The following is a 17,404-nucleotide window of genomic DNA, read 5'->3' on the forward strand; positions in this document are numbered from 1 at the left end:
CCCTCTGCTCCAGGGCCTGGGTGGGCTCCAGAGGAGAAAACTCCTCTCCAAATAGAGAGGCTTCCCCTGGGAGCAGGGATGAAGAGTTGGGCTTGACGATCCTTGGGGGTCCCTTCTGACTCAGAATATTCTGTGAAATCTGAGTGGATGCACCCCCAGCCCACAGCTGACTGTCCTGGGGCCCACACACCCCAAAAGTGCTTCACCTTCCCCTCCCAGAGCAGGGGACAGCAGCCCTCAGCTGTGGGGACACTGGGGTTAGGTCCTGCAGGGACCAGCACCAGGGAAGGCAAACCCCAAATCCCAGCAGCCTTTCCCCAGGGAATGCCACTGCCCTGGCTCCCACCTGAGCTCCTGATGCTCCACCAAGCCTTTGGTGTGACCCAGAGCTCAGCTGGGAATTCCCATTAATGAGCAAAAGGCCGAAGAGCCCTTCCCATGCCCAGCTCCCAGCTGGGGCTGGTGTTTCTGGGATTCCCAGGAGGATTCCCAGGAGGGAGGTGGCCCAAAAGGACAGAGCTGTCCCAGCAGGACACACGGAGCCCTGGCTGTGCCTCCCTCCTCCCAAAGCTGCCCTGAGGCACAGCAGAGCCTGGAGCAGCCCCCGGGCCTGCAGGAGGCTGTGGCAGCCCCTTGGAACAGGAACTGTCCCAGCTTTGAGCAGCTGGGAGGCCCCTCCCTAGAAACGCACCAAGAAATGGCACAGGGCCCTTCCCTCCTCGTGGTTTGGCAGAATATTTCAAGCTTATATCTGAAGATTGCTGTGTTTTAAAATGAAGCAGGTCCAGCGACCACACAAAGCTGCTTTTTTATCCATGATGGATTCTTAATTATTAATTCAGACCCACAGAACAGCCTATAAAGAAGAGATAAATGCAAGATCAGGTCTGATCTCTCCAACCCCTCCCTCATTGCAGCCTTGCACTGATCTAGCCCAGTTTGCTGTAGCTGTGTTACACTTTATTTACTTTATTTTTATATAATATATATTATAAATTATATAATATGTTATATATTATAATATAAAATATACACTCTATACTATATTATATATTATAAATAGTATATATCATATAGTATACGTAATATATATTATATAGTGTGTGCAAATATTATATATAATATATAAATATTATATATGATAATGTATCTCATACGCTTATATCTATAATATAATATACAGTATAGTATATATAATACACAATACATATTAATATATATAAATATATAATATATAAAGATATATTATCTATCTATATTATAACTATAAATGAGTAATTCACAGCAGGAAAAGCAATGTCTGGAACCTGCTTAAGCAAAAGGAAGCAAAGGATGATGATGGCGTTTGGAAAAGATGCAAACAAGAACATTTACTGAACTATATATTCTGCGTTCACCTAAGTTCCCATTTTTACCAAATACTGAAAAACATAACAGTCCTGTGATTGATACCATGTTTTCAGTAGGCCATAAATAGAAGTTCAAAGTCACTTGTAATTTAGTTACAGGATTGATTTGTGGCCACTCAGGTGTAGCAGCTCAAAATCATCTTCACAGGAGGAGGAAAACCTGTAATCACAACATGCAAGGGTGGAGAATTAAAATACAACAGGTAGGCCAGCAAAATAAAACAGAATTTCTTTTAAAGGTGTATTTTCACACTTGGGAAAGCATCAAGTGTTTTTGCAAGGCCCTTTCTTTTTTTATTTTTTCCATGTAACTGTTACATAAAAGCCACACTGAAATGATGAATTTGAGCAGCTTCATTTCTTAGTTACAGATGGAAATCAGTACCTCAGCCAGTGCCCAATCTGAAACATAAATATTCCTAAATGTAATCCCTTGTCAGAAGATGTCTGATAGCCCAGGGAACCCAATTAATCTACACAAGAGCATTTCTGGAGCTCCAGAAGCTCCACATCAAAACATTTATGGCTCCAATCTATATTCCTGGAGGGACCCATCCAGCTCTCTCCTCCCTAAAATGGAAATTTCTTTCTACTTGGTGCATCCCTTTCTGTAGGATCAGAGCCTGCAGGAATGCTCTGCTGACAATCAGGGAGCAGCAGAGGAAACTCCGGATGGAAAAGAACCGGGTTGTGGAGGAACAGTGACATCCTGTGGCCACCGAGGCAGCCGAACTCCTGCTGCTTTTCAAATGCCAAATTGGGCAAAAATCTTTAAAATTAAACACTCCTGGTTGCTGTGGGTGAGGCTGCAGAAATACTGAGGGATTTATTCCAAATATTCTCAATCCTATAGGATTATGTTGTGGGGCAGCTGAGAAAGGAGAAAACCCCAGATGTATCCAAACCCAGCATAATGGGGTCTTTCATTTATCTTTCTATAGGTATAAATAACTTTTTAAAGCACATAAGACAAAACCCCAAAATCTTGGCTGGTTTTTCTTTTTGGAGTTTTGTTTGATTTCTTTTTTTTTTTTTTTAAAGAGAGAACAGACTAGAAATTAACTGAAGCAAAAAGAAAAAACTCAAAGGCCAGTCACAAAACTTAGATTACAGCAGGATTAAAAGAAGTTACCAGAATTTGTTGTAAATATGGGAGCATTAAGATTATTCTAATAGCATAGAGATTCTCGCTAAAACATATTTAATTATTATTTTAGTTATGAATAGTTGTCTCTAAGCAGACTTTCGAGGTACCACCATATTGTAGGAGTAAAAAAAGAGTATTTTAATAATATCAATCATTTGTATTGCCTGACACCTTACTTTATGTTAATAACTTTGGTGTAAACACTGCATATTATACAAATTCATATTCACATTTCCTTGTGATTCATACCCATTTCCTTAATTTACTTAAATTACAAGGATTTTTTTCTCATTAATGAAGAAATCCTTGCAGTCATTTCCTGGAGCACCCCAGGTACCAGTGGAGGGCACAGTTCCAAACCAGCTTGGCTCAGGCCAAAACCCAGAGCAGAGGGACCTGCAGACCCCTCCTGTCACCTCCCCAGGGTCCCTGGCCCTGCAGGGCACCCCAAACCCCAGCAGAAACGTCAGGAATGTTGTGGGACTAAGCCCCTTTTTAACTTAGAAATGGGACAACCAAGAGGCATTTTAAAAACTCTTATTCTGTTTTTAGCCTCATTTGAAGGGTGAGACAACATGATGTTACATGCTACACAAACCTTCTATCAAATTTAAACAATTTTCTACAAATCTATTTCCCACAGAATGTCAGTTTATCCAGTGCCCACCCCAAACCCCAGCAGGAAAATCACTTTATTCATGTTTATTCAGTGCTTTATTCCTGTGGGGCTGTAAACTGCTCAGGGACTTCAGGCAGGGCTGCAAACACCCAGCCCAGGGATGGCTGGGGCTGGAAGGGACATTTGGAGGTCACCCTGCCCAACCAGGGCCACCCCAAGGTGGTTGCCCCAAATTCTTTCCCTTATGGCCTTTCAGTCCCTCACAGGAAATGCCTGCACAGCCTCTCTGGTTAAACTGCAAAAAGCACGAAAGCAATTGCAGGAAAACTCAAACTAAGGGAAGTCTCTTGTGGCAGAGACAGTAAATGTTTATTTAACTTTGTATTTCTGCTAGCTCAGCAGGCAGGAAAGCAAGCCCTGACCCTAAAAAACAAAACCCAATCACGGATGTAACCCTCAAACCACACTGAACCTGCAGTGTGCAGTTTTCTATGAGAACAGCAACTTTATGGTTTAATTTCCCTTACTTACCACAGATGCTCAGTGATGAAATCCAGGGGGAGCAAACCAACTTCCACAGCAGGGATTTTATCTCCAGGGACGGGAGCGGTGCCTGGCACCGGTTTGGGGGCAGGGCAGGCTGTGCAGGGCAGGCTGTGCCCCATCTCAGGGTGAGCAGCTGCCAGAGCTCAGCAGGTGAGGACAGAGACAGCCCCACCACAGCCTGGGTGTTTTTGGGGAAGGGCAGATGGAGATTCCATCCCCTTCTGAACACCCTCCACCGCAGCCGAACCCAGCCCAACCCCACCTGTCTGAGCTCCCTTAACCCACCTCATAAAAAACAAACCCAAACCCAGCTCACCCAGACTTTAGTGAGAGCCCCCTCCTTTGTGCAGAGCCCACCAAACCAGTCAGTTCTTACCCTGCTCAGTCACCCACTGCCCTTTCAGGCTTCACCTGCCCACCCAGCACACAACTCCCACTGTGGCCAGTCCTCCCCAGACCAACACTCCCATCCCCAGAGCCCCTTCAGGGCAGTGCCAGGCACTGGCAACCCCCACACCCCACCCAGGGCCAGCAAACAACTCAAACCACAAGCCCAGGACCTGCAGCAAAACCCACCCCATGCAGGGGCCACCACACCATTCTGTTGGGTCCTTATATCCCACCTGGGAGCAGAGTGCTGCTAAACTCTAGGAAGAAAAAACAACATGGTATTATTAGCACTTCATTAAGATTTTAATCCAGATCCATTTTAACCACAAGATTGGTCCTCATCATACATGCACAGAGGCTTAAACTGCCATGGTAAGAAGCCAAAGCATTTCACTGAATACACGTTTCACCTGCTTGAACTGAGACAGACTACAGAGTGTAATGTGCAACAGAAAACTTTATTAGCATTTCAACAGACAGCTGTTCAGCAGTTACTCAAGCTTGCATTAACCTTGCATTAACTTAATATTAAGACATTGAAGAACTACAGTGCAAACACAAGTGCCACTGGCAACCCTGGTGTCAAGCAAGAAGCACAAGAACTTAATAGCCCCCCCTGAGGCGCAGCACCAGGTGCAGGGTGGATTCCTTCTGGATGTTGTAGTCGGACAGGGTGCGCCCATCCTCCAGCTGCTTGCCAGCGAAGATCAGCCTCTGCTGGTCAGGGGGAATGCCCTCCTTGTCCTGGATCTTGGCCTTCACATTCTCGATGGTGTCACTGGGCTCCACCTCAAGGGTGATGGTCTTGCCAGTCAGGGTCTTCACGAAGATCTGCATCCCACCTCTGAGGCGCAGCACCAGGTGCAGGGTGGATTCCTTCTGGATGTTGTAGTCGGACAGGGTGCGCCCGTCCTCCAGCTGCTTCCCTGCAAAGATCAGCCTCTGCTGGTCAGGGGGAATGCCCTCCTTGTCCTGGATCTTGGCCTTCACGTTCTCAATGGTGTCACTGGGCTCAACTTCCAGGGTGATGGTCTTGCCAGTCAGGGTCTTCACAAAGATCTGCATGCCACCCCTGAGGCGCAGCACCAGGTGCAGAGTTGACTCTTTCTGGATGTTGTAGTCAGACAGGGTGCGGCCATCCTCCAGCTGCTTCCCTGCAAAGATCAGCCTCTGCTGGTCAGGGGGAATACCCTCCTTGTCCTGGATCTTGGCCTTCACATTTTCAATGGTGTCACTGGGCTCAACTTCCAGGGTGATGGTCTTGCCAGTCAGGGTCTTCACAAAGATCTGCATCCCACCCCTGAGGCGCAGCACCAGGTGCAGAGTTGACTCTTTCTGGATGTTGTAGTCAGACAGGGTGCGCCCGTCTTCCAGCTGCTTCCCTGCAAAGATCAGCCTCTGCTGGTCTGGGGGGATCCCTTCCTTATCCTGGATCTTGGCCTTCACGTTCTCGATGGTGTCACTGGGCTCAACCTCGAGAGTGATGGTCTTGCCAGTCAGGGTCTTCACAAAGATCTGCATCCCACCTCTCAGGCGCAGCACCAGGTGCAGGGTGGATTCCTTCTGGATGTTGTAGTCGGACAGGGTGCGCCCATCCTCCAGCTGCTTGCCAGCGAAGATCAGCCTCTGCTGGTCAGGAGGGATCCCTTCCTTGTCCTGGATCTTGGCTTTGACATTCTCAATGGTGTCACTGGGCTCAACTTCCAGGGTGATGGTCTTGCCAGTCAGGGTCTTCACGAAGATCTGCATGCCACCCCTGAGGCGCAGCACCAGGTGCAGGGTGGATTCCTTCTGGATGTTGTAGTCGGACAGGGTGCGCCCGTCTTCCAGCTGCTTGCCAGCGAAGATCAGCCTCTGCTGGTCAGGGGGAATGCCCTCCTTGTCCTGGATCTTGGCCTTCACGTTCTCAATGGTGTCACTGGGTTCCACCTCGAGAGTGATGGTCTTGCCAGTCAGGGTCTTCACAAAGATCTGCATCCCACCTCTGAGGCGCAGCACCAGGTGCAGAGTTGACTCTTTCTGGATGTTGTAGTCAGACAGGGTGCGCCCGTCTTCCAGCTGCTTCCCTGCAAAGATCAGCCTCTGCTGGTCTGGGGGGATCCCTTCCTTATCCTGGATCTTGGCCTTCACGTTCTCGATGGTGTCACTGGGCTCCACCTCAAGGGTGATGGTCTTGCCAGTCAGGGTCTTCACAAAGATCTGCATGTTGACCTGCAAGACATACAGATGCTTCAGCTACAGCCACTTAATAAAATAAGGCCTTCAGTAAATCCTAAAAAAAGGTATTAACGTTGCTATTTCCCATCAGTTAAAATTTCTTACTTTAGTTGTAGGAAACGTTTTCCAGTTTGACTACCTAAACCTGGTTTGAGACGAAGTCCCCTGAGCTCTTTAAACAGATTACTCTCATCACAGGATCCCCAGACCGCCTCTCCTTTATGCCCGCAGTACAACAAGGCGGCACCGGAGCCCCCAGGCCCCCCTTACCCCCGGCAGGGCAGCACCGCACCCCCAGGGCCCGCCCGAGGGCAGCGCTGCGGCAGCGGAGCCGCGACCGCCCGCACTGCGGCACCGAGGGAGGGCCGGGCCCGCCCCGCGGACCCGCCCTGCGGCAGCGCCGCCGCTCCCCCGCCCCGGTAGTGACTCACAGCCGCCTTCCGGCACGGACGGCCCGGCCCGCGCCATCTTCCCCGCAGCGCGGCCTCCTCCCCCAGACAAGCCTCAGCCTGATCCCCCCTCACCCCCGGCCCAGCTCTCACCGGCGCGGCTCAGAGCGCTACACAACGCTGCGCAACTCCGCCAGCGGCTCCCTCCGTTACCCTGCTGCAAACCGCCCGGCAGCGCCCGGCACGGTCCTGCCCAGAGCACCGGGCCCACCTTCCCCTCCCCGCACCCCCAGTTCCCCTCAGCGCACTCACGTCTGCGGCCCTGAGCGATAACCCGATATGATATTTCCAGCGGTGCGAAACCTGGAATCTGCCAAGTGACGCACACCCGCCCTTATTTATAGGGCTGCTGGATACGCAGGCCCCGCCCACAAAAACTAATGTGTCCCTCCGCCTCCCAAAGTAGTCCCCAGGAAAAGGTCCCTGTTGTGGAGCGCACTCGCCTTTTCCCCACTCTAATCCCTCTTCCGCAGGCAAAGGGGTCCCAGAGTTTCAGCGAGGGGGAATCAGACCCTAAAAAATCGGCAAATTTCTGAGGGCGCGGATGGATCTGGGACCGTTTTTCGCCCCGGCGCTGCGACCAGGCGTTGGTGGGAAGACCGGGAAGTCTGGCGGTGATTGGTGGGGTGGACCGCAGGGCCGGCGCCGATTGGCTGCTCGGGATGGGACAGTTGACGAGGGGCGGGGGTGGCGGGGGCAGGGAAAGCTCTGGAAGGTTCGGCGCTGCTCGGCGCTGATTGGCCCGCGGTGAGGTCACGCTGTTGCTGAGGGGGAGCCGCCTAGCGGGGCAGATTTCGGCCGGGGGGGGGGGGGGGGGGGAAGCTGACGCCGCAAGGGGACAGTGAGGGGGATTAGGATGGGGATTGGGATTAATGATGGTGATAGAAACAATACTGGGGCTTCTTTAGCTCCTGCAGTGCTCAGGGAACAACCTGGCACAGACTTGGGGGAAAGGTGCCCTAAAAAACGGGGGTGACCCTTGGCGCCAGCGTTTTGTGACCCACTGCAGCCTCTGGCCAGCCTTTTGCCAAGGATGGAGGAAAAAATGGCTTTTTCTCCATGGCAAAGCCCAGGATGGGTTGTACGGCTGGTGCTGGCCTATAAAGCTGTGAGGAAAAGCAGAACTGAGTTAGCTGGGTTGGAAAATCCAGGAGGATTATGACAAACAGGAGGGTTGGTGGCTCCTGGGTGTGACACGAGCTGTCCCCTCACGCGGCCCAGCTCCAGGGCTGCCCTGGAACGGGTTGGAGCTGGCTGAGCAGGTAATGCTCTCAATGTCAGCCTGCCAAACAAGCCGTGGGGTGAAATGCTGACATTTGAAATTCAAACAGTTGTTTACTCACCTCCAGAACAGGAAGCTTTGATCGGTTATGAAGTAGCCACCGTCTGTGAAGTGATGTGGAAACGTGCCTCGGGTTAATTAAACTTCATTATACCTTTCAGACAGGCTCTGAACTAATTTTGTACCGTATTAAAGATGGAGTGCACGAAATCCAAGATGGGTTTTGTGGTTTTTTAGCAGCTTTATCTGCTGCTCCTTCAGTGAGGCCAATGACCTTGTTAAATCCTCCACTCACAAAGCATCAGCACGTGTCTGACTGGCAAGATTCACTGCAGAGCTGCTCTATTTCCCCCTAGAAACACCTCAAACCCAGACAAAAATAACAAAACCACCAAAAAAAAAAAAAAAAAAAAAAAACCAAACCCCAAAAAGCAAACCCCAACGACAAAATCCTTTTGCTTTCCTTTCTCCTAACAGCGTTTCTTGCACCTCCTGATTTACAGTAAAAAGGAAATAAATCATCCTACCAGTAATTACTCAAAATGCAGGAACAGGAAGAGGGAAAAATGATAACTGGAAAGTTCAGACAGCTCCATAACAATAACCAACCTTGGAAATATTATTTTGGCTACATAAATTTAGGACAAAAGGCAGAGTTGGGCAATGTCCTGTGGTTTGTTCTGTGCTGCCAGCTCTGCTCAGCGTTTCCAGCATGGGTTTTGTTTGGTGGTGCCAAGGTGGCTGAAGGTTTGCTCCAAGGCTGGCCTGGACTTGCTGTACATCCCAGGCACTCTTCCCAGAGGAAAGGCCACAAATGACTCATATTTACAAATATGAAAGGCCACGTCTGTAAAGCTGGAGATTAATGTAAAGCCTGGGCAGTATTAAAGCACATCACATATTTATTAAGGATTTTAGGGTGCATATTTCTCTTTTTAATGTTCCTCTAGATGGAGAAGGAGAAATTTCTGTAATTTTTTTTTCCTTTCTGTGTAAACCAGAAAGCACAGGAGCCTCCCTTGTTTTTTTTCCTAAATATGGCTGTATCTATGGTGTGGCTGTACAAAGCACGTGCATTTAACAAACATTCCACTCTGCCTCTGGTAGCTCTTGGTGCATAAAAACCATTGAGCAGCTGACTCTGAACTGTATATAAATAAATGCAAAGCTGAAAACCCCAGAAATCTCTATCTTGTGACTGCTCTGACCACAGGTGGCTACAGCCTTTGCCAGGGCACGGGGCCTGCAGTTGGGAACAGACATTTCTTTTCAGAAGTGGGTCACTGGGCAGTGGTACAGAGTAGCCTACTTTCAGGAGAGAAGAATCTGAGGTCAGGGAAATGTTTCCAAGGAATCTGTACATTCTGGAACACAAGCTGGGTCTGGTTTTTTATGTAGGCTAATGTCCTAGCAACGAGGTATCACTTTTACATGAGGCAATCTGTTTATCTTTAGCTACCAGGTTTAGCTTGGGACAGCCACCCAGGCCATCACAGGGTGTGTGGCAAGTCCAGTTACTGTTCTTTGTTCAGACAAAAATAGGACTGCTTGCCACAGGGGAAAAAAAAATTTATATACATATACATATTCCTATCTCATAACATTACTCACACCTGCCTCTCACGGTGTATGATGCAGTTTAATTATATTTACAGTTGTGGAGATAAATATTGTCTCCCTGCAGCAGTGCAGGAAGGTCCAGGCTTGGCTCAGGTTCCAGCCACGAGACAAACAGACCCGTGGCATGTCACTGCTTGTCCCCAAGCTGCCAGCCTGGAGGGTTACACAAACAGTGAGTCAGAATTCAAAGTACTGTGCGTGAGATTGACTGTGATATTCTGAGATTACCAAAAAAAGACAACTCCCTCGGTTTTGTTTTTATAGCTCTATGCTAAAAATAAATTCACCAAACAAAGTTTTTAAGAAGCCACCGACTTCAGGAGCTGAAAGAAGAAAAGCAAGTTTTAAGAAAAACAAATAGATTGGTAGTAAAAGGATGAAAATTAGTGATACTCCTCTGTCTCCCTGTCTGTCTAAAGTGTATTTTAGCTTTGTAGGACACATGGGACTCAGCTTTCAGATCTGTGCTGCCACAATAAACAGGCTTGGGCAGCTCTGGGTGACCCAGAGGGACATGTGACAGCTCTGCTGGCAGGAGACATCCAAAGGGGATTTTGTAAAGGGCTGAAATCACAGGTTTGTGCCTGCGTGGTGTGCCAGTGAAAGCAACAGCTTTAACTAATAACTAGGTCTGTTCTGCAGCTCCTTGTCTGCATCTCTGCCTCCTGCCCGGGCACGGTTTGGATCCCATCCAAGCTGCAGTGCAGGGAGGGAGCTGCTTTGTTCACCTCCTCTCTGCTGCCGCTGAGCACCTTCAGCTTTCTGGGGGGAGGATTTCCAGCAAAACAGCAGAGAGGTTCCTTGGGAAACAGGCAGACAGGAGAAGAAATGGCCAAAGAAACAGGCAGAAGAAACGAGTCCTAAACCACTGTTAATCATTGTTAGTATGTTCAACAGAAGCTCGGTAACAGTGAACAAAAACAAACACCGCCAAGGCCGTTCTGAGCAGCCCGGGGGTGTCACTTCCTGCATTTTGTTTTCAGATCCAGCTCAGGTCCTTTGATGGTGAGGAAAACGTCTGGAATGTTTCCCCCTCCACCACAGGGAGACTAAAACCCAAGCACAGCCATTTTCCCCCCTGAACAAACCACGTACTTTGAAACACCTCCGTTTTTTAAAGTGTGCTGTCAGCTGTACAGAACTCCTAGTTCCCTGCTTATGAGATATAAAAAACATCCACAGTTCCTAATTCTCTTTCACCCACAAACATGTAGCTGCTCTCGGTGCTGCTTTGGGGATAAAAATGCTCTGGCAGGCAGAATTTCAATGCTGGCTGCGAGCCAGGGCTGCAGAGCTGAGTCATTGTTATACAAGCAGAGCTGAGATGGCACAGAAAAGCCCCTTTGTACTTTAGCACTGAACACGTCAGCCCCTGCTGCCCTTTCAGCATCACAAGACACCTACACAGAACCAACTGTAATTTACTGGACTTTTCCTCTCGTCCACCCCGTCATCTCTCTGGATATTTCTTCCTTTTCCATTTTGCCTCTCAAGCTTAACAGCAAATGCATTTTTCATCAAGCTGTTGGTCTCTCCTGAAGCCTGGCAAACATTGCATCAGCTCTGGAAGCAGTGAAATGAGAGCCGGTAACCCTGGGCACTGGGAAAGTGCTGCCTAGGTACACTGGCAATACAACATTTGACTGAAATTTGGCTGAAATTGATTAAAATTTAGGGCTTTAGCTCAGAATATCTATGACATTTGTCATTATCCAGAGCTCCACTGTAAAGCTCTGGAATTGATTATTTATGTGAGACTCAGTTTTGTGTTCTGAGTCTTTCATGATGAAATATGAAGCAAATAAAAAAAGAGAAACAATTTATTCACTATGGCATTTTGCACTTCCATTTTTGTCCTCCAGTTCTTTATTCTGAGATATCACAGGGGAACAGAATTTAGCTTCTCAAAACAGCTTCTGCATTTAAAATAAAGTGAGCTAATTGTGGAGAGGCACGGAGAGTGACAGATTTGCAGATATTATTTCGACAAACTCACTCCAGTTTTCTCCTGGAGCTGCTTTTTTGAATGCTGGTGGCTCCTGTCTTACAGAGGGTCATTTGTGTGAATCGACATAAGGAGCCCCTCAAATGAGCTCCCAAAATTACCCTCTGGCTCTCAGTGTGCTGAGCTCAATGTTTTTGGGACAGCACAGAGCGTGAGTGGTGCTGGCCATGCCCGAGGGGAGATGAATCCCTGCTGCAGCCAGCACGGGCTCTGTTTCGGTGCCTTCCCAGTTTCACCCCAGTGACTTTTTCCTCCCAAAATACGAGGTGACTGATATGTAATCTGGTTTGAGCAAAGGTCTGGGAGGGGCTCAGATCAGGAGCTCCATGTGAATTTGTCACACAGGGTGTATCTAGTGAGTAACCAGAGCAGAGGCTCACATAAGGGATAACAGGAAACTGTAACTCCGTGCCCTTTCCTATCATCAGAGAGCTGCTGAGCCACTGGATTCTTAAGCAAATCCTGGCATGCGCCATCTCAGGAGGCAGCCTGAACACCAGATCACATGTTTTTAAAGCTCTTTTCCAGACCTGAGTGCTGATGGCTGTTTATTCATTACTGTCCTCCTGCTTTGCCATGGTCCTGGCTGCCACAGGACCCTTTGGTGCCTCTTTGCCTCTCAGCTCACTTGTTTACATCTTTCCCCTTCTTGGAAAGAACAAGACATTAAGTTCTGTTGACTACAAATTCATGATTATATGTCAAACAAAAGAAGTTTCCAGTCTTGCAACACTGAACACAAAGGTTTGTCTTTGGAGTGATTATTATTTTCCCCACCTGAGTGTGACTTGGACATCTCCAAGTTTTGTACTTTTCCCAGCATTGAGAGTTTTACTTGAGAAACAGCACTGGATTTCAGTGTTCAAGAATAACCTTTTGCAAGACAGTTACCACTAAAGGGGTGATTTCACATTTTCCTATTTTGTTGCTGTTGTTATTATTTGCTTGATTGTTTTGGTTTTGGGTTTGGGTTTTTTTTTTTTGTTTGGTTGGGTTGGGTTTTTTTGCTTTTTAAGGTACGTACTCTCTTATTTTCAAGACTTTGGTAACAGAATTAGTGAAAAGCTAAGTGGGAATCCTGTTAGAAGCCATTTCTCTGCAAAGCTGCCACAATGACTTCAAACCTGAGGAAGGCCTAAACACATCCTGTGCTGTCACAGCAATGCTGTGTCTAAATGAGGGCTGTTCATAGCAGAGAAGTGAAACACCACAATTCCAGCAGCACCTTGGGTCTGCTGAGCACCTTCCATCCGTGAACATGTGAGGCATCGTGCTCAGAATGAGAGAGAAAACCTCGGGCTCATGCCTGTGGATAACTGGCATCCCTTGCCTCAGCACTAGAATCAAAAATCATAGAATCCTTCAGGCTGGGAAAAACTTTGAAGATCATCAAGCGCAACTGTTAACCAGCACTGCCAAGGCCACCACTGAACCGTGTCCCCAAGGCCACCACTGTTCCCAGGTGCTGCATCCAGCAGTTTCTGGAACACTCCCAGGGCTAGGGGCTCGAGCACTTCCCTGGGCAGCCTGTTCCAATGGCAGCAGGGCCAGGGCAGCCACTGTCCCTGTGCTGGGCACTGCTGAGGCCACACCTCAGATCCTGGGGCCAGTTTTGGGTCCAGCTCGAGGGACATTGAGGGGCTGGAGCGTGTCCAGAGAAGGGAACGGAGCTGGGCAGGGGCTGGAGCCGCAGGAGGGGCTGAGGGGGCTGGGAAAGGGGCTCAGCTTGGAGCAAAGGGAGCTCAGGGGGGACCTCGTCCCTCTCTACAGCCCCCTGACAGGAGGCTGTGGCGGGCTGGCATCGCTCTCTTCCCCAGGTAACACGAGAGGACATGAGTGCCAGGGGAGCTTTAGGGTGGATATGAGGAAAAGATTTCTTCACTGTGCGTTCCCCTCGTTGTACCCCAGCCCCTCCCGGTGCCGCTGTGTCCCAGTCCCGCCCGGTGTCCCCCCGTCCCGCTATGTCCCGGCTCCTCCCGTTTCCGCCATGTTCCCTCAGCCCCTCCCGTAACCCCTCAGCACCCCCGTGTCTCCTCAGCCCCTCCCGTGTCCCCTCCCGGTCCCCCCGTGTCCCCTCAGCCCCTCCTGTTTCCCCTCCTGTGTCCCCTCAGCCCCTCCCGTTCTCCCCCCGCCCGTATCCCCTCAGGCCCTCTGGTGTCCCCTTCCGGTCCCCTCCCGTATCCCCTCAGCCCCTCCCGTGTCTCCTCATCTCCTCTGTTTCCCCTCCTGTTTCCCCCCTCGTACCCCTCCCGTGTCCCCTCAGCCGCCCCGTCCCCGCCGGTGCCACCGTTCCGCCCCCCGGGCCGTGCACGTCGCGGGGGCGCCCCCCGGTGGCGCAGGCGGAGGCAGCGCATGGGGCGCGGCGCGGCGGGCGGCGCGCGGCGCTCCCGGCGGGGCAGCGCGGCCGCGGGCGGGACGCGCCGGGCCCGGAACAGGAATGCGGGGGGAAGCCCGGCCGGGGCCAAGGCGGAGCCCCCCGGGCCCGGCGTCATCGATCTGGGGGCGCAGAGCGGGCGCTGGGCCGCCTTCCAGGAGCGGCACCGGCTGAGCTGCGAGGAGGCGGCGCGGCTGCTGCTGGACGCGTAGTGAGTAACGGGGCCGGGGCTCGGCGCTCCCGCACGAGTCCCGCTCCCCGCAGCGTTCTCTGCACCGCGGGTCCCGAGAGCTGCCCGGAAGGGGCGCCGGGGGTGGGATGGGGAAGGGACGCACGCACCACGGAATAAAAGTGGTTTCTGTGCTAAAGCTGCCCGTGTTCTACGGCTCTCCCATCGAAAATGCCCTTGGGGGCTCCGCCAGGCTCAGCTGCTAAATCTCCACCCATTTCCTGTGCTCGCTCCGTGCAGAGCGCGGGCACATCAGAAGCTGTCCGTGGGAGGCAAAATCTGGAAGGAAAATGTTTTTTCCTTTGCATTTAGCGATTGACCCGCACGGTGACTGCCCAGCTGCTGTGGAGGCGGCTCGGGGAGGGGGAGAAGCACAGGCTCAGAAATTCCTTGGTCATAAGTTCCTTTGCAATTACAACCCAAAATAAAAGACATTTCAAATATGTTGTAGAATCCACAAATCTCTGCTTTCCCCAGCTCTTAAATGGAGGAATATTAATGGTGTTGGAGGAACTGTGGGGAAAATTGTGGGGAAATTCAGTTCTCAGTTCCAAGCAGTTTGTTTTGAGGTGATAGCCCTGGTTTCTGTGTAGGGTTGTGTATGGACACAGCTGCAGGGTCAGCACTGTGACCTGGAGTGTGGTGGGGAGCTGTGTTGTACAGAGTCCTCAAAGTGGTGCTCTTCTTTCCTTGTCACCATTTTAATTAAATCACAAAAGCAATTGCTGCAGAGGACAAAAGCCATCCTCCACCTCATTCTGACACATGTTATTAAATACATTTGAGTGGATATATTTCTTGGTGTTCTGCAACAGCTCAAGACAGAACTGACTAATGAATACATGAATGTCATGTATAGCCCTAGTGTTCTCTTGGGCAAAACCCAAGAGAGGAGGATGCCAAAAGCTCAGCTGTGTCTCTCTGCAGTGAATACAGGGGTTTGGTGAAGCACACAGGAGGCTGTCACTGTGGAGCCGTCCGCTTCGAGGTCTGGGCTTCAGCAGATCTGCACGTGTTCAACTGCAAGTGAGTTGGTTTGTTCCCTGTTCCCAGAGATGGATGTCAGCTCTCTGCTTTTCCAACCTTAGAGCTAAAGAGGAGACAGCTGCAGGACACCCTCTGAGCTGTTTCCACAGGATTTACCCGTAATTATGTCCTGATCCACTATGAGATCACTGTTGGTGATTTCAGGTGCTGCTTTGGGCAGGACTTCATGTCTCAGCCAGGCTCACACAGAAAGTGTCAGGAGAGATCTAATGAGTCCAGGTGCTCAGCCATCTGCTTTCTGTTTCCTCTCATGCAGGGGGCTCAAAGCACATTGGTCTTTTTTTAACTTGTTCTTTTCAAGTGACATTACAGCTCTGACCACATGTGCCTCAAACTAAAACACTCTGGTTTCAGTAGTGACCCCTCTTTGCCTGCAGCTCGTTTGCTTCCAGCTCATGGGTGAACTTCTGAACTGTACTTTCTTATTTGCAAGGTAATGAATGTTGGCAGAATTGCTCAAATGTGCTCTGAACCATTAAGTGGATTTCTCAGGGCTAGACTTTGTCCTCAAGAGTTGTGTGTGAGGATATCTTATTGGGGTACCTGTGTAGGGCCAGTCTGTTCACGGGTGTGCTTGACAAACACTACTGACACCACAAATCCACTTTTGCCACTTACCTCTGAGCCATTCTAGCTGTCGGTGGGATTTCTGTTGTCAAGAGCTCAGATTGCTGCTCTACAACCTGTCCACTTCTAGAAAGGTCTGTTTTTTCTTTTACAGTTGCAGCATTTGCACAAAGAAACAGAACCGACACTTCATTGTGCCAGCGTCGCGTTTCAAGCTGCTCAAGGTAGAGTAAGAACTCAGTAAGAGCATGGCCATGAGCATGAGCAGTGTGACCCTCACAGAGCCAAGAACAGGCAGTTTTCTGCCCTAGGTTTGGCTGGCTGGAGGAAATGGCTGCATTTTAAGCTGTCTGGTGTGGTTGTGTCGGTGCATTTTGTTTAGAGCTCTTGCAGTTGCCAGGCCTGACTGTTATGGACACGTGTCCATACAAAGCACAGGGGTTCAGGAAAGCAGCAGGAATGCACAGCTCTGTATCTCAAGTAAAGACAGGAATGTGGCATTTGAAGTTGTACATTTCTACATTGTATCTTTCCAAAGTAATGAATCCATCTATTTCCATGGAAAACTTAGAGTGCTTTTCCTTTCCTTAGGGCGCTGACAATTTGACAACTTATACCTTCAACACACACCGTGCCCAGCACACGTTCTGCAAGACCTGTGGTGTTCAGAGCTTTTATACTCCTCGTTCTAACCCTGATGGTTATGGTAGGTACAAAGCAAACTGTGCTAAGCAGAGTTAACCTCCAAGTAAACCTTGGACAAAGATTCCATTGGATGCTGACATGACAGCAGTGAGCAGCATGTGTCCTAAGAGTTTGTTCCTAAAGGAACTGAAGTCTGAACCTGCAGCTCCTCCATAAAAAACAATCTTACCCATAATGTGTGGGCTTCTTCCTGTGACAGGATTCTCATCCAGGCTCCTCAGCCTTACAGCAAGAGCATTTACAATTCCCTGAGATGCCCCAGCCATGGAGTGGAGCAGGCATCTCCCACATTTTATGAAAAGTAGGTTTCTGTGTACTCTGTTTTTCTTCAGGAATCGCTCCCCACTGTCTGGATGATGGCACTGTGCAGACCATTATCACAGAGGATATCAATGGCAAGGAGTGGGAGAAAGCAGTGAGGGAACATAAGACCATCAGAGACATGTCAAAACCCTGACACATCCTCCCAGCAGCCTTGGGAGCACTGCCAAGGAAATGCAGTCTGGGCTTTCCTGGGTGGTGGTTGGTGAAATCAGTCTCTAATTACTGTTACCTGTTCTCTGTTTCTTAAATAAATCTTTCTATGCTGTTTTGTCTCATTCCTTTGTGACATTCAGTTTTCAGGCTGCCTCTGCTCTGTAAACCACTCCAGGGTTGCTGGTTTGGCACTTTGCCTTTAGCTGTGCTAAAGTTTAAATCACAATACAAAAGACTTCATTAGAATCACTTGCACCTCATTCCTGTGTCCTGCTGAGACTCTTGTGAGTTGACCTTGAGCCCTGTTCTGAATCAAGAAGA

The 17,404-nt window shown here is 49.6% G+C and overlaps 4 protein-coding genes across 4 annotated transcripts; 1 reads left to right on the top strand and 3 right to left on the bottom strand.

Annotated features, from left to right (window-relative positions):
* Positions 1-4,390: 4,390 nt before the first annotated feature.
* On the bottom strand, positions 4,391-4,948 carry LOC143691876 (ubiquitin). The gene has a single exon (XM_077188690.1). The coding sequence runs from the start codon at positions 4,946-4,948 to the stop codon at positions 4,715-4,717; it is 234 nt and encodes a 77-aa protein (XP_077044805.1). The 3' UTR covers positions 4,391-4,714.
* LOC143695541 (polyubiquitin-B-like) lies at positions 4,776-5,632 on the bottom strand. The gene is given in 2 exon segments (XM_077188689.1): positions 4,776-4,987; positions 4,990-5,632. Coding segments are annotated over 2 exon segments (729 nt in total). The 3' UTR covers positions 4,776-4,901.
* Positions 5,633-5,640: 8 nt separating this feature from the next.
* LOC129129214 (polyubiquitin-B) lies at positions 5,641-6,811 on the bottom strand. The gene is given in 3 exon segments (XM_054646991.2): positions 5,641-5,667; positions 5,669-6,322; positions 6,599-6,811. Coding segments are annotated over 3 exon segments (879 nt in total). The 5' UTR covers positions 6,797-6,811.
* Positions 6,812-13,888: 7,077 nt separating this feature from the next.
* On the top strand, positions 13,889-17,205 carry CENPV (centromere protein V). The gene is made up of 5 exons (XM_054646999.2): positions 13,889-14,269; positions 15,215-15,313; positions 16,056-16,125; positions 16,493-16,607; positions 16,939-17,205. The coding sequence occupies exons 1-5, from the start codon at positions 14,037-14,039 to the stop codon at positions 17,061-17,063; spliced, it is 642 nt and encodes a 213-aa protein (XP_054502974.1). The 5' UTR covers positions 13,889-14,036; the 3' UTR covers positions 17,064-17,205.
* Positions 17,206-17,404: the final 199 nt, after the last annotated feature.

This window comes from Agelaius phoeniceus, chromosome 20, assembly GCF_051311805.1.
Source record: "Agelaius phoeniceus isolate bAgePho1 chromosome 20, bAgePho1.hap1, whole genome shotgun sequence".
In the NCBI taxonomy this organism is placed as follows: Eukaryota; Metazoa; Chordata; class Aves; order Passeriformes; family Icteridae; genus Agelaius; species Agelaius phoeniceus.